At 29.6% G+C, this 18,034-nt stretch overlaps 2 protein-coding genes across 2 annotated transcripts in view; both read left to right on the forward strand.

The window, feature by feature from the left end:
- Positions 1-634: 634 nt before the first annotated feature.
- LOC115239196 (odorant receptor 67c-like) lies at positions 635-5,390 on the forward strand. Its single transcript, XM_029813576.1, has 7 exons — positions 635-2,099; positions 2,571-2,667; positions 2,864-3,173; positions 3,642-3,741; positions 3,997-4,098; positions 4,156-4,314; positions 4,515-5,390. The coding sequence occupies exons 1-7, from the start codon at positions 1,806-1,808 to the stop codon at positions 4,572-4,574; spliced, it is 1,122 nt and encodes a 373-aa protein (XP_029669436.1). The 5' UTR covers positions 635-1,805; the 3' UTR covers positions 4,575-5,390.
- A 3,331-nt stretch (positions 5,391-8,721) lies between these two features.
- Positions 8,722-18,034, forward strand: part of LOC115239170 — a 15,093-nt gene continuing 5,780 nt past the window's right edge. The window contains exons 1-2 of the mRNA XM_029813539.1: positions 8,722-9,068; positions 9,530-9,626. Coding sequence (XP_029669399.1) covers positions 8,778-9,068; positions 9,530-9,626 — 388 coding nt within the window. The 5' untranslated portion in view covers positions 8,722-8,777. The remainder of the gene's footprint in view (positions 9,069-9,529; positions 9,627-18,034) is intronic.

The following is an 18,034-nucleotide window of genomic DNA, read 5'->3' on the forward strand; positions in this document are numbered from 1 at the left end:
ATATATATATATATATATATATATATATATATATATATATATATATATTTAAAACTTAATATTGTAGAGCACTGATATTACTCACGCTGCGTATGACTCAATGTGGTATAACGGGAAGGTTGATTTTCAGAAGAATTTTATGCACACTTTATTACGTGGCCAAAAACCTATAGCTGTAAACGTACCCTGCATGCTACCGACTGTTTCGTTAAATTATTATGCCTCAGTGAGTCACTGATTTTATTATAGTATTTTTGTGTTTATAAATATGAATATTTTTGCATTATTTAATGAGATACGTGTTTGAGATATTGTCGTACTAAATTATCTTGCACAAATATTTTTATTTGCTTTTATTTAAAAAATATAGATAATAAGTTGTTTAGAGAGAGAGAGAGAGTTATTCTTATATATATTTTTGTTAATTATATTCTATAGATAATACTTTATTTTTATAACAAAAATATAAATAAATATATATTTATATACCGGTTTGCTTGTGACAAAATTTTTAAATAAGTGAGATAAGTTTAAATAAGTTAATAAACAACACGATTAATTACCTAAATTATCAAAATCAAACATTTATAATTTTTAAAACATTTTTAGTACGTCTCGACTGCTTTCTCCTATCTAGCCACGTTTCGAGTTTTACTTGAAGAAGATGATGATTGAACGATGCTGATACACTTATGTAAAATACGAATAGTTCTTGTATAATAATTGTATCTAGTAATTATCAAAAAGTGGATTTCTGAAAAATAAGATCTGCGTATTATAATAACGTATAATAAATTATACGAGTTATTTCTTTCCGTCTATATCATATCACTACCGACAATGAATTGATTTCGCTTTACCTTAAGTCGTATACTACGCTTGTTATAATAGCTTGTAGTCAATTACCAGAAGGGACTCTGTAATTCCGTTTCATTGCTAATTATAGTATATCGTGTTGGATTTAATTATTACTAGACAATTACGTATACTATTAGACTGTAATTACATAAAAGCAATGTAATATCTGGAAGTGCTTGTAAGTTTGTGCTGATGTTAGGTTCGATACGTATGATTAATTAATGACGTTTATTTTCTTATGTGATGGAAAAAGCATTTCAAGACAAAGTGTTTAATCAATACCGAGGAAAATTATTCCTCTGTAAAGACAACTTTCCAGGTAATAATCAATCGTAGCAACTAAGATCGTCAGCACTTTCGCATAAATGCTGTTTTACTCCAATATTATACGTGAAACTTCTCCCGCAGTCTGTCGAATAATCTTAAAGGAATAATGAGCAATTCAAGTGTTCTACAAATAGGCTTCCGCATTTCCGAAAGTAAAACAACTTTCGCAACTTCAAAAGATATCAGTGTTTCGAATTATGTTTAACATGTGTGACTTATGAAAACATCACGTAATTGCATAAAAATATCGAAATTAGAGAAGCTTGCGATATTAAAACTAGATTTTGTCAATACTTAAATTATATTTAATTATATTATTTTTTTAATACTTAAATTTTAAAAGACTGGTTTGTAGAATTGTAATCAATGTCATCCAAATAGCTTAATGTTTTTTAATAGAGTATCACGTACATTGAAATTCCTCGAAAATTGATGTAGTCTGCTCCAAATATAGGATGTAATAGATAATGTTGCTTATATTTTATGCAACGCGCAATGCTTGGCGCCTCACGACAGTGTTATTACAGTATTTACACGAATAAATAATCTTATGCGGATGATTAAAGTTCGTATTAGGCCTGCTTGAATGTCCATTGTGAGTTGCACTTCCGTGTGTTATTATGAAGGATAAAATAACGCTGGATAAAATATTCGTGTTTGTGAGAGTATACTTGACGTTCGCATGCTGTTGGCCGCTGCCATCGAACGCAACGAAGCGTCAAAGACTTCTTCGCACTGGCATTCGATATTTTGGTTGCGTGAATTCAATGACATTTAACATTGGGGCGGTATGGACGCTCTATAAACACAGCGACGACTCGCTACTTGTGATGAAACTAGGATGCCAATTGAGCGCCGTTTTGCAAGTTCCGTTACAGCTGATACTTTTCGCGTTGCAGGGCAAACGTTTGCAGGTATAAGACACTTATGTATACGTCTCTCGTAAAAAAAGTTACGTTCTTTTTTGTGAGTTACTAACAATAAGTTTCGCAAAAGATGGTTGATGATTAATAGTAAGATAAAAAAAAAAAAAAAAAAAATTGTTATACATTCTTAAAGAATAGTTAGAATTATTTCCTTATCATAGCTTTATTTTTAATTTTAATAATTTTTATTCTTATTAAAATATATACTCTAAACTGTAAAATATTTATGTGTATGTATAATTGAATTTATTTGTCTTATAAAATAAAAATTTTTTAAACAATTATTGTGATATTTATCATATTTTATACGCCATCTTTTGCAGTTTTGCCGTATATAATCAAATATATAAAAAAAAAAACTATATAAATCGACATAAAATATAACTTTAATACTTTCATAATAATATCATTTATAAAACAGTAACGAAATAATTAATATTAATTTTGACAAATATGCAGTATATTGTTTCGGAAATGGAAAATTATTACAAGCAAACGCAAAAATATGAAAAGAAAATTTTTCAACAGTATATTAATACAAGCATACCATTTTATGGTACGTATAACTGATACGTAACGTATGATTATTTATATATTTCATATGAACTTATCTTCAATTAATTACATGCATCTTTTGTGCAATAAAACGAGTTAAAGATAAATTAATTAAAATATTGAAATTTTTATTCATATATTTATAACATTAAAATAGTGTGTTCCTACTTTTATTTCTATCCTCATATTTGCTACAGGTATCATTCTTTTCTGGCTGGCAATGACAGGTATTTCCGTGATATTCGCACCATTGTACACGTCGCAACCGTTTCCGTGTGAAGTGGAGTACCCATTTGACGTACATTATCAACCATTGAAAACTATTATCTACGTACATCATATGTTGACTGCTTATCAAAGTGTAATACAAGTTAGCGCCAATATTTTTCCTGCTCTTCTACTTTGGTTTGTAGCCGCCAGATTCCACATTTTGTCCGTCCGGTTCCGTACGATGACGAACATGAAGGAGCTCATAAAATATACGCGAGAACATTATATATTACTCAGGTATATAAGATTATGCACGAAAGAAAATACAGGATTAAAAGACAATACCGGTTTAATTGCGGTAGTTAGAAAATATAATATAATGTATTAATTCTTTTTTTGTAAAACATTATATAAGGAAAGGATTATTAAGAGCGCTATTAGAGTTATGGGCAGTATTTATACTGCCCATTTATAATTTTAATATTTATAATTTTCATTCAAAAGAATTATATACATATATATTTTTGTTTAATCTTCTGCCTTTCTTCTAATTTTCTTTAGACTCGAATTTAGGATTTTAATTTATTTTGAGTTTTCATCATTATATCAATTTAAAAAATTTTTAAATTTGGTACATCTATATACTTAACTATTTTTTAACTATATAAATTATGAAATATTGCACATAAATTAATCGCATATTAATTTCACAACAATTAAGAATTGATATAATTATATTTTCTGAAAATAAATATTCTTTTACAGATATGCAAAAGAAGTGACGCTTGCCGTACGTTATATAGCACTATTATGCGTAACTTTCAGTACTGGTGCCGTAATATTCGGTTATCTTACCTTTATGAGCGTAAGAGTAATATGTATCATGGTCTCGTGTGAAAGTTATTACGCATTCTACGTAAAAAATTACCGTTCTCTATAAAATTGCACAATTTCACTTTTGTTGTCTACGAAAAGCACATTATCTCTTCTAATTATATGCACACACACGTCCATGAAATTTGTTAAAATAAAATTTGTTTAATGTATAATATAAGTTACATAATATGTTATTGTATATGTATATACGATATTATCTTTTCCCGATATTTCTACATAATAGCGTCAACCATGGTCAGTGAAATGGACGTTTCTCATGATAGCTTTCTGCGGCTTTGTAGAACTTTATATGTATGCCTGGCCAGCTGATAATGTAATGAGCACGGTTAGTTATTTACATAAAAAATGTGGATTGTATAATTGTGTATATATATATTATTAGAGTAGTGACATTGCGATCGCCGCCTACAATTCACTATGGTACAACAATGATTTGGCCACGCGAAAGATTTTAGTACATGTTATACAAAGAAGTCAACGTCCCGTCACTATTTCAGTTCCATGTGCATTACCAAATTTATCTATGAAGTATTACGCGTCGGTAAGAGTATATTTTTTAAAATTATTTTTTTTTTTATGTTTATTACATGTATATTGTTTGATAAACATAAGAATTGCTATAAATTGTGGTTTATTTCTTAGATTTTCTAAATGAATAATCTAGATGAATAATCGCCGTTATTAGGAGTATTTAGAATTATAAGTTGTTAATAATATGGATTTTTTCTTTTATTGTTTTAGTATATCTCAACTGTTTTTTCATACATGGCGTCTGTGCGTCTTATAATGGGCCAAGAGTAGAAGGAAAAAATCTTAACTATAGTAAAACTTTGCGCAACTGTATTTTTATGAAATGTCTGCTATAATTCTATAATAATAGAATTGCAGGATTATAATAAAACTTGCACATAAAATGACTCCAAAAATAGCTTTATAATTTCCATCTCTTCTCGCCGCGCGTTTTTACTCGCACGGATTGGTCGACTTTTTTAAATTAATTTCTTATTAATTACTGCGAAACTTGCAAAACGGTAGAAAACTTTCCTACTCGGTTTAACTCGCTCTACTTATACACGAGAGGTGATGCGATTATACAGGGTGTCCCAGAATTATCGCACTACCTGCTAATGACAGATTCTTGAGATCAATTGAAAACGATTTTTCCTCAGCGAAAATGTTGAGAGAGGTCATTATTTTTTGCAAGTTTCCAATTTTTTTTATCATATATCTTTGTAACTAAGCCTTAAATTAAAATTCTCCTTCTATTAAAGTGAACTCTATCTGAAATTAACTAAAGAATGTAATTTTAATTCTCTATAAAGTTTAGTTTGCAAAAAGTCTTTCTTTTTTAATTGCTTATAACACGGAAATTATTGATGCTTCGATATTTTCGCTGAAGAAAAATCGTCTCCAAATGATCTCAAGAATCTGTCATTAGCAGGTAATTCTGGGACACTCTGTATATTACCAGGCACTTTCTATTTATAATATAAACCTGTAATTGTATATGTCAGTTGATGCAATTACATGATTTTTTTAAATTACACTTAAAATTTCGTCTTTTGCAGTTAAATTTTTAATTAATATTTGATTATTTGTTATAAAACATACAACAAAAAATTCAAATCGATAATAATTAAGATTTACAAATGAAAAGCAAAACAAAATCAATCAATATATAAAATTTATGGTCATCAAATCAAGATAAATTATTAAGCGTTAATAATTTATATAGGATACTTACACAAGTCTACATTTTGTGACACTATAAAATCCAAAATTGAACTGAGAATTCGCTTTTTACACACATACCTCTTATTTACACTATTCTAAACAATCTTAAAAATCATTTAATCAATTGCTAGGAAGAGCTCTACACCTGTGACCGTTGATTGCCGTTAATTAGCACTTACATAAACGCAACGTAAATTCTAAAAGCGTTTATAGACAGGAAATGTAACGTCATGTTCTCGATGCGCATGATTAATTAATGGCCATTGCCTACTTATATAGTGGGAAAAGCAATTCAAGACATGTAGTCAGTATCGATGAAAATTATTTTGCAAACAACTTTCCAGGTAGCAATCAGTCTAACTAAAAACATTTCTCGCCAGTTTTACACGTTTTAATATTGTAGGCAACACTTAACTCGAGACAATCCAAGAATAATCCTACAAATAATCTCTTACAGTAAAATAACTTCTACAAACTCTGAGAAATATCAGTCTTAAATTACATTTAACATATACAATTTATTAAAATATTAAATACTTTTCCATAAATTATAAAAAAATTTGCAATATTAAAACTAGTTTTTTCACAAAATTTGTTTTATTAATTTTATTTTATAGGGCAACCATTCAGCTAATTAATTTATAAATTGTAAGCAGTGTTAGAGCAAAATGTTAGTTCTGATGTCTTTTAATAGCGTATCGCACGCATGTTTAAATCCCTCGATGCATTCTGTTCCGAATATAGGGTGCAACGCTAATCATATCTTATGCACCGCGCGTACATTGCTCGGCGCTTCACAATAGTGTCATTATAGCGTCATTATAGTGCTCGAATAAATAACCTCAGCGATATTGCGAGGGTGAATTAAAGTTCATGTTTTGCCAGCTTGAGTTTCTGCCGTGAATTAGCACGAAGCACTTCCGTGTGTTATGGAGGCAAAAGTAACGCTGGATAAAGTAATTGCTTTCCTGAAGATATACTTGACTTTCGCTTGCTGTTGGCCATTATCACCGAACGCGACGAAGTTTCAGAGATCTCGTCATAGTGCCTTTCAATATTTCTGTTGCGTGAACTCAATAATATATATTGTTACGGCATTAAGGACACTCTTTAAGTATAACGACTATATGGCTTTGATAAAAATAGGATGCGAATTTTGCTCCGTTTTACAAGTTCCATTACAATTGATGCTTTTTGCGATGCAGAACAAACGTTTGCAGGTAAGATTTTCATTTGTACTGATTTTTCACATTAAAAAGCTGTGCTTTATTAAGAGCAATATAGTTCTCACAAAAGTGATATATATACACTAATAGTAATTTAAAAATGTACTTTTATAAATTATTATTAAAGTTATTAAAATTTTTAAAAATCTTTTAATTATAATGATATTTTATAATGAACAGTGTCACACTGTTCAGTAAGTTTTATCCTAAAAATTAAACAAAATTTATAGTATGTAAGATATCTCGAATTATCCAGATGTTCTTTTAATAATAAGACAATTTTGGAACCAATTTTATTCTTAGCGAAAATGTCGAGGAAGGTCATTATTTTTTGCAAATTTCAGAATATTTTCATGATATACCTTTGTAATTTAGCTTTAAATTAAATTAAAATTTAATTAAAGTAAATTTCATTTAAAATTAAAAAATGTTTTGCCAATTTTTTAATTCTACAGTTTATTGTTTTTGAAATGGAAGATTATTACCAACGAGCTCAAGAATATGAAAAAGAAATTTTTCAACATTATGTTGACAAATTCAAACCATTTTATGGTATGTACAAATAATATAATTTACATAAACTTGTCTTGAATTCATTATATGTATATTAAGCACAATATTACGCACAAATGTGCTTTAATAAGTTAATAATTAAATAAATTAAATATTTAAATTTTTTGTTTGTATATTTATGCGCATTTTATTTATACAATAATTATTATACTGTATACATACATACATACATACATACATATATACGTACATACATACATACATACATACATACATACATACATACATATATACATTAGCAGGTAATTCTGGGACACTCTGTATATTACCAGGCACTTTCTATTTATAATATAAACCTGTAATTGTATATGTCAGTTGATGCAATTACATGATTTTTTTAAATTACACTTAAAATTTCGTCTTTTGCAGTTAAATTTTTAATTAATATTTGATTATTTGTTATAAAACATACAACAAAAAATTCAAATCGATAATAATTAAGATTTACAAATGAAAAGCAAAACAAAATCAATCAATATATAAAATTTATGGTCATCAAATCAAGATAAATTATTAAGCGTTAATAATTTATATAGGATACTTACACAAGTCTACATTTTGTGACACTATAAAATCCAAAATTGAACTGAGAATTCGCTTTTTACACACATACCTCTTATTTACACTATTCTAAACAATCTTAAAAATCATTTAATCAATTGCTAGGAAGAGCTCTACACCTGTGACCGTTGATTGCCGTTAATTAGCACTTACATAAACGCAACGTAAATTCTAAAAGCGTTTATAGACAGGAAATGTAACGTCATGTTCTCGATGCGCATGATTAATTAATGGCCATTGCCTACTTATATAGTGGGAAAAGCAATTCAAGACATGTAGTCAGTATCGATGAAAATTATTTTGCAAACAACTTTCCAGGTAGCAATCAGTCTAACTAAAAACATTTCTCGCCAGTTTTACACGTTTTAATATTGTAGGCAACACTTAACTCGAGACAATCCAAGAATAATCCTACAAATAATCTCTTACAGTAAAATAACTTCTACAAACTCTGAGAAATATCAGTCTTAAATTACATTTAACATATACAATTTATTAAAATATTAAATACTTTTCCATAAATTATAAAAAAATTTGCAATATTAAAACTAGTTTTTTCACAAAATTTGTTTTATTAATTTTATTTTATAGGGCAACCATTCAGCTAATTAATTTATAAATTGTAAGCAGTGTTAGAGCAAAATGTTAGTTCTGATGTCTTTTAATAGCGTATCGCACGCATGTTTAAATCCCTCGAAAATCGATGCGTTCTGTTCCGAATATAGGGTGCAACGCTAATCATATCTTATGCACCGCGCGTACATTGCTCGGCGCTTCACAATAGTGTCATTATAGCGTCATTATAGTGCTCGAATAAATAACCTCAGCGATATTGCGAGGGTGAATTAAAGTTCATGTTTTGCCAGCTTGAGTTTCTGCCGTGAATTAGCACGAAGCACTTCCGTGTGTTATGGAGGCAAAAGTAACGCTGGATAAAGTAATTGCTTTCCTGAAGATATACTTGACTTTCGCTTGCTGTTGGCCATTATCACCGAACGCGACGAAGTTTCAGAGATCTCGTCATAGTGCCTTTCAATATTTCTGTTGCGTGAACTCAATAATATATATTGTTACGGCATTAAGGACACTCTTTAAGTATAACGACTATATGGCTTTGATAAAAATAGGATGCGAATTTTGCTCCGTTTTACAAGTTCCATTACAATTGATGCTTTTTGCGATGCAGAACAAACGTTTGCAGGTAAGATTTTCATTTGTACTGATTTTTCACATTAAAAAGCTGTGCTTTATTAAGAGCAATATAGTTCTCACAAAAGTGATATATATACACTAATAGTAATTTAAAGATGTACTTTTATAAATTATTATTAAAGTTATTAAAATTTTTAAAAATCTTTTAATTATAATGATATTTTATAATGAACAGTGTCACACTGTTCAGTAAGTTTTATCCTAAAAATTAAACAAAATTTATAGTATGTAAGATATCTCGAATTATCCAGATGTTCTTTTAATAATAAGACAATTTTGGAACCAATTTTATTCTTAGCGAAAATGTCGAGGAAGGTCATTATTTTTTGCAAATTTCAGAATATTTTCATGATATACCTTTGTAATTTAGCTTTAAATTAAATTAAAATTTAATTAAAGTAAATTTCATTTAAAATTAAAAAATGTTTTGCCAATTTTTTAATTCTACAGTTTATTGTTTTTGAAATGGAAGATTATTACCAACGAGCTCAAGAATATGAAAAAGAAATTTTTCAACATTATGTTGACAAATTCAAACCATTTTATGGTATGTACAAATAATATAATTTACATAAACTTGTCTTGAATTCATTATATGTATATTAAGCACAATATTACGCACAAATGTGCTTTAATAAGTTAATAATTAAATAAATTAAATATTTAAATTTTTTGTTTGTATATTTATGCGCATTTTATTTATACAATAATTATTATACTGTATACATACATACATACATACATACATATATACGTACATACATACATACATACATACATACATACATACATATATATGTATATATATATTTATAAAGTTTACATACTATATAATCCGCAAATATCTATATATTTATAATTATATTGGGTTGGCCAAAAAATCTTTTTATTTGTTTCCATACATGGCTTTATGTAATCTCTAAAAAAATTAATATTTTATGTAATCCACAGCGTTTGAAAAAAATATAAAAAATGGTTGTGTTTATCGCGTTTGGCATTACTTTGAAAATACAAGAAACTGAAATGCATTTTTGCATTATACTTTATTATTACCGTATAAGTAAAAATGCAAGCTAAAAAAGATATTGAACAATAAGACTTGAACAATATCAAACCATACTTATTATATTCAATTTTGCATTATCAAATCATTACTTATCTCGTTCCTTGCAGAATTTTCTTAATGGAAAGAAATTCGAAAATCTGAAGACCTGCAAAATTCAGCTAAAAGAGTTTTTCGGTAAAAAAAAAAAGGGAGGAAACTTACCTATTCCTGATTTAAAACTAAAATTTGGTTTGTGTTAAGCTATATCTTTCGGAAGTGGAGCCCCCCATAGGGGGGGGGGGGAACCCACTGCGTCCACGAATAAACTTTACAACATGGGGGAAAAAGCGGGAAATCGTTCATACATATATTTTTTCCACATATATATTAGTTATTTATGCCTTTCAATACTCAAAATAACTGCTATATTTTTCAAACTTTTTTTGTTAATAACTTTTTAATAGAAAACGAGCGACGGCTAAAACCTTTTGGAGGTTACTCAAGGTCATGACCTTGACAACATATGCCAAGGTCAAGGTCATTGGAGCTGGGTCCGTTATTATGCATTTTTACCGAACATGATTAAAATTATAGGAAAATATAATAATATAATAGAATAGATCTCCGCGTTTCGGAAATCATAATTTTTCGCATGTCGTATAAAGACACATCCAAATATCAAGATAAATAGATTTTTTCGAATTTCCGGCTTTTTAATTAGAATCCTGTGTAGCATGTCACAAAATGTAAAAGAAACTCTTAACTTTTACTCTTAATTTTTTCGCTCCAACCAATATTGCAAGAGATATCTCGATTTTTCGTATAATATTTTGCAAAAACTTGACAGTACTTATTATCGAGCGATCATATAAACGTGAAAGAATTAATTAATGCTGCTAATGATTAAAATTCTGTAAAAAATAAAAGATTATAAAACTATAGGAAAATTATACTAAAATAGACTTCTGTTTCTCAGAAATCGATTTTTCGTATGTCGTATTACATATCAAGATATTTCTTAGTCCGGAAAGGAGTACAAAAATATTTTGCTTCTTTTTCTCTCTGTTCTTTCGATTACTGTCTCTTTTGCTTCCATTTTATTAAAAATATTAATATAATAAATATATATATAATAATTACGGTATCTCTCTTAGTCTGACTCTTCCCCTTCGACCTGTCCGGCATGGGTGACCCTACCGGTAACTATAACAGCGTTTTCGAGTAAAACAGGTTTGATCGCTTTGAGAGCGATTAAATCCAATTTGCCATGAATATATGTTTGACCAAATATAGGTTTCGAGAGAATCTGATTAATATAAATATACATAATACAATAATACATCAATAATATTAATAATATAAAGTACATCCCGCTATTTTGGCTTCAAAAGATTCTTTATTCTGATTAATCACAAGATAAATAGATTTTTTCGAATTTCCGGCTTTTTAATTAGAATCCTGTGTAGCATGTCACAAAATGTAAAAGAAACTCTTAACTTTTACTCTTAATTTTTTCGCTCCAACCAATATTGCAAGAGATATCTCGATTTTTCGTATAATATTTTGCAAAAACTTGACAGTACTTATTATCGAGCGATCATATAAACGTGAAAGAATTAATTAATGCTGCTAATGATTAAAATTCTGTAAAAAATAAAAGATTATAAAACTATAGGAAAATTATACTAAAATAGACTTCTGTTTCTCAGAAATCGATTTTTCGTATGTCGTATTACATATCAAGATATTTCTTAGTCCGGAAAGGAGTACAAAAATATTTTGCTTCTTTTTCTCTCTGTTCTTTCGATTACTGTCTCTTTTGCTTCCATTTTATTAAAAATATTAATATAATAAATATATATATAATAATTACGGTATCTCTCTTAGTCTGACTCCTCCCCTTCGACCTGTCCGGCATGGGTGACCCTACCGGTAACTATAACAGCGTTTTCGAGTAAAACAGGTTTGATCGCTTTGAGAGCGATTAAATCCAATTTGCCATGAATATATGTTTGACCAAATATAGGTTTCGAGAGAATCTGATTAATATAAATATACATAATACAATAATACATCAATAATATTAATAATATAAAGTACATCCCGCTATTTTGGCTTCAAAAGATTCTTTATTCTGATTAATCAATCAAAGGCTTATTCGAAGTATTTCTCATTGATTAATCTAATGATCCAAGTACCTCTAAAATCCAAGACAGAATTTATGAATTTTATTCATTAATCGATCTCAGAACGATTAAACTTGCTTCACTCGAAAGCGCTATACGTTACCGCCGGCATAGCTCTCAGGTTCATTAAAGTACACAAACCTCCTCACCCGGCAAATGCCTTCGTTAAGGTGGAGATACCATTGAGGAGGAAAAATGTGTGAGAATAGGCTTTTTCCTCTTTTTCATTTCTCAAGTGAGGATAGGCTTTTTCCTCTTTTTCATTTCTCAAGGTAGGTATTATTTTATTTTTAATACAAAATTTAATACAAAATAATTTATTACATGGAATTACACGAAAATGTCCAAAATATGTGTATAATAAAAAATGTACTAGAAATTGTTAGACTAGACAAGGCTTTTCAGCGACAATTAATTACGCAATATTAATTATTAATAATCGACATACAATTATAAAGCTTAATAAGTTTTATATAATGTAAAATGTAAAGAATCGCGACCAAAAGAGTCATTAATAAAGTTATTAATCATCTTTAATTGTGGAAGGAAGTACTCGTGCACTATTGGTGCATTTTGCGCAGACTTTAAAAAAAAATTCAAGACAAAAAAATAGAACAAAGTTTCGATGTACATCAACGATTAAATTATAAAACAAATCGCGATTTAAAAGTCGCGAGCAAACGCGACAAATAAATAAACCGATGATATTCGTAATATTCGATTGCGATACGCGTAATTTCTATAATAATCGAAATCTACACACGCGCGCGCGATATAATCACTATCATTTTATGTAAAAATATTTCGACAAATATTCGAGATTTGTTATATAGTATCCACCGCCCGATTTATTTTCCAATACGCGATTTTATACGAATGTCGCGATCAACAATAAGATATATATTTTATCTGGAGGATGACCGTTTTAAAAAAATAAAATGGATCTTATAAGTCTTTATATATAGTTATAAAAATCGCATTATTGCCATTTTATAGAGAATAACAGACCCAACGATTTTAATAAGGCCCTCCCTCCGCCGGGTGACACGCTGGTTAATATTCGACAAAGAGAAGAACGATCCTAAAGGTGGAGAACGACCAACGTCTTGTTTCTACATTAGTTTCTGCAAGATCGATTCGCAAAGAAAAGTTAAGTGATCCGTTGAAAGTTAGAGCCGCTGCAAGAGGGAACGAATCCCGAATCTTCCGGATTACCCCCAATAGCAATGATTTCGGTAATGAATCAACGACAGTTTACCATTTATCTTCATTTCACGAGATTGGAAATTGCGCGAGAAAACATGTTCTTCCATTATTAAAAAATATATCTCTTTATTGAAAAATAGATGGATATAACAATTTTTTATGAAAATATGGTTACGAACAAATATATTTATAGATAATAAAATACATGCATCGTTATTATAGCTAGTGTTAAATGTGCGAGTACAAATAATTCTCGGGTACCAACTGTTCGAGACGAATCGAACCCGATAACAGCAAAATTTAAAATATTTCAATTCAAATACGTTGCAAGATAAAATAAATCGATATAATTTCAAGTAATTAATTCTAAGCTATCTTTTTGTAGCATTTAAATAAATTAATTTGACGATCTTTTTCTGATATCGGGGTACCCATTCGATTTGTCTCGAAGTTTTTAAATATTCGCACATTTTACGTTATATTCATATATAAAATTTCATATTATATATATCATTCATATATATAATATAATATCCAAAAAAGTATAAAAATTTTTTGTACTGAAATAGTATGTTAACTTGCGCATGTATTTTATTATATATATATAATAGTACATGTATCTAAAAGCACTAATGCAGGACTAATGTCCTACAGTGGCCGATATTAATAATGATAGAAGAACACTTTTAACAAAGAGAAGAAAATATATTTTTCTTCTATAAAAATATATACTGTTTAAATTAATTTCTTAATTCGACTTTAAAGAGGTGTGTGGCGCTCGTCGTTATGTCACTACCGAAACCATTACTTTCAGGAATCGCCAGGAAAACCTAGGATTAATTCCAATCAAATGCAACGAAAATCCCCAATTTTCAACAAAGCACCGAACTAGACGTCGCAGATGGATCTTACAAAAACCAATAAGAAATAATTCTTCACGATAAAGATCGTTTCGACTACTTGCCGGTACGAACCAGACAACTTTATTAACGTTCACCTGACGAGAGGGACAGCAATCGCGTTCAAGAACAGAAAGAACGGAAAAAAAGCGGAAAAAATATGGTACTTTTGCAGTGTAATTTATTAATTTATTTTACGAATATTTGATCGCGATACGGAATTCGTAAATACATCAATCTCTAATTAAAAATAAATAATAAAATTCGTACTAATTTACTCGCGATTCTGCAATATCGAGGACAATCATTAAATTTCATGAATGAGAAGCTAATATTTAACCATTATATAAAATTTCCCGGTTTTATCAACGACTCTTTGGTATGAAAACACGGTTAAATTTATGTGAGAACATTTTTACAATATATACTTTAGAAATAAACATATGTATATATTAATTGAATTAATTTCTATATATTGTTATTATACGTGTTTTTTTTGTAATTTTTCGTGTAGTTTCATATAATTCACATACAATCATAATAAATACAATTTTATATAATACAATTATAATTACAATACAATTATAATTATACGATTTACAAATTGATGATGCTATCACTATCAAATATATATATTCAATTTATACAAATATTTTATAATGCAAATTTATACATTACATATTATAATATTTTATAACATTGTGATCAATTTTTTAAAATTTTTCTGAAAATACATAAATTTAAGTTGGATATTATTATTGTAATTTTATTTCTAGCTTTTTCCTTAATGTCCTAATGGTCCCTATAGCCCTAACAATCCTACTTGCTGGCTGAACCAGCAGTAATCTGAGATTTGGAGAATGTATGCCTAATTTAATTGTGTGCCCTAACCGCGTACTCTAACCGCGTGCCTTAATCGCGCGCCCTACTCGCGTACCCTACTCGCGTGCCCTAATCGCGTACCTTATATACCTCCCGCTACGCATTTTGGCCAGTATTGACCGCCTATTTTGCGTAGCCTATATCCATTCTTCGGGCCAGTTGGACCTACCTTTCGTTGCTCCTGACCATTTTCTGAATCGATCTCTAACGAGAGATCGAAAAAGGAGATACACACTCCTTTTATCGCCGGCTATTTATTATTGCCAGCGAATAAGCACAAGATTTTTCTTGCGCTCGTAAGGAGATAATCTCCTTCTTTTGCCGGGTAATTATTGTCGTCGGCAGATGAGCGTAAATATTCCACGCTCGATGACGATCGTGTGATTTTACGATCGTTTGTTAGACGTTCATTTTAATATAACTTTATTTTAATTGAGACAAAACTAAGTTATCAATCAAAATTTTGATTAAAAAATTATGATATATTATAATAAATATATAAATTTGATTAAAATTTATACAATGTCTACAAACAAATTCTACAATATGGATGAGCTGTAAGAAATTAAGATAAGATGCGCGTCAAGAATGAATTACACACGTATACATCACACGTATATAATTGATAAAATTACTAGTGTTCTTTATTCAATAAATTAAATAAAATCTACAAATCTGGAAAAAAATGTTTTCTATAATCTTCCTTTTTTAATTTAGACTTTAATTTATTTTTGCAATAGTTGCAATGCATATCAAAAGAATTTAAAAGTTATTCAACTTGATATATTTTAGTTTATCCATTTAAAAGTAACGGATTTATCTACAATCTACAATCTACAATCTACATCTACAATCTCTACAAATCCGTTACTTTACAATTAAATAAAAGTTTGTCACTCACCGACACTGATGCGCAGCAGCGGAGTTGTTGGTCTTGAGGCTACGTTGTCTGTAACATACAAATATAAAATTCAAATTATAACAGCGCCCAAAATATAATTAATATTTCAAAAAAATTATTATTTTGCATGCCAACTTTTACATCCGATGCGTACGATAATAAATGGATACATAAATATAAAACAATTTTATAAATTCTAAAAAGACTATTTTTTAAAATAATAAAACCATTTTGGATTTATGTAAAAATCTTTCTTTCTAATTTTCTCTTGTTTAATTCATTCAAATAACGAATTAATCTGCGTACGCGATTTTTAACAATCAATATACAAATAATAAATACTCACCCTTGGGTTGCTCCGCCGATGCAGGATGCCTCTCCTAGGCCTCCTCCTCCTCTCAGAATGTCAGGGTCGCTACGTTGATCTGTAACATGCAAATAGAAGATCCAAATTGTAGCAGCACTCAAAATAATTAATATTTAAAAAAATGTATTATACGCATTGAATTTTATATTTGATGCATATAATAATATCCAGATTATAATAAAATAATTTTATAAATTTTGAAAAAAAACTCTACTAATAACTAATAATTTCATATAAAAGCTACAATCTAAAAATAAAAACTTTTACAAGATTATAGCTTTCATATAAAAATCTTCTTCTCTAATTTTCTCTTGTTTAAATCAGGATAGAGGTCCCACGCGAAGACGCGACGACGCGAAAACGCGAAAACGCGACAACGCGACGCATCGTTGCTCGTGCGGCACGATGACGGCAACGACGACGCACTAACGTGCGTTCGACGCACAGATGCGCGTGCCACATATGAGCCATTGTGCGACTCGTGGCAATGCTGTACTGACACGCGACGCGAAAGACGCGAAAGCCGTCCGCGACACGATGACAGCACCGACGACGCGACGAGATGTACTTATCAAATTATTTTCTGATACTTGTCACGATCACGTTTAGGAAAGGAATTTGACGGAGATTTGGACGTCTCGCACTGCTACTTTACTGCGCGGATGTCGTCGTGTGAATGATAACACATAAGAAAGGAATTTCATGTTGATGGAGCGTCTCACCCCACTATAGTTCTTATTCAAGTGTTGCTGTACGAGTAATAACAAAATCATGATACGTAAACAATAGCGCGCCAACGTTTACGCCGCCAAGGCCGAAAACCATATTATTGAAAAGTCGTTGCCATCATATTATATGTATTTAAAAGTCATACGATAAAGCGTCGGACAAAATATACTTAACTTAAAGTATTTTTGAAGAAATAATTATTGCTTATAAGGATCGTAACAATAATTCATAATTTTAATTCGTGTCACTTCGATTCTTAGTTAAATGTACATACATCATGCAAAATACACGCTTCGAGATCTAGCAATATAATTACGTTTAGTTATAATATTAAAATATAATTATTATTTAAGATATGTAAAACTAATTATTAATCTTATCAAATTATTTCCCGATACTTGTCGCGATCGCGTTTAAGAAAGGAATTTGACAGAACGTCTCGCACCGTTACTTTACTGCTTGAGTATCCGTACGAATAATAACAAACACATAATAGGAAAGGAATTTGAGTGTCTCGCTCCCCCACTACAGTTCTATTCAAGTGTCTCCGTATGAATTATAACAAGGCCGTGATACGTAAATAATGTTTACGCGCGTCAATGTTTACGCCGCCAAGGCCGAACACCATGTTAGGTATTGTCCTAATCCGCTACCGAAATATTTTACGTACTATAAAATATATATGCAAAATATTAAATTATATAAATATTATATTTTAAATTATACATCATAAACGGTTA

This window comes from Formica exsecta, unplaced genomic scaffold, assembly GCF_003651465.1.
Source record: "Formica exsecta isolate Colony F162 unplaced genomic scaffold, ASM365146v1 scaffold365, whole genome shotgun sequence".
In the NCBI taxonomy this organism is placed as follows: Eukaryota; Metazoa; Arthropoda; class Insecta; order Hymenoptera; family Formicidae; genus Formica; species Formica exsecta.

What these genes read in the sequence shown, in the direction of transcription:
- LOC115239196 (XM_029813576.1), top strand. Translation starts at nt 1,806, where the DNA reads ATGAAGGATAAAATAACGCTGGATAAAATATTCGTGTTTGTGAGAGTA. An exon ending in TACAAGCATACCATTTTATG is followed by an intron (nt 2,668 to 2,863) that starts GTACGTATAACT and finishes TATTTGCTACAG; the next exon opens with GTATCATTCTTTTCTGGCTG. An exon ending in GAACATTATATATTACTCAG is followed by an intron (nt 3,174 to 3,641) that starts GTATATAAGATT and finishes ATTCTTTTACAG; the next exon opens with ATATGCAAAAGAAGTGACGC.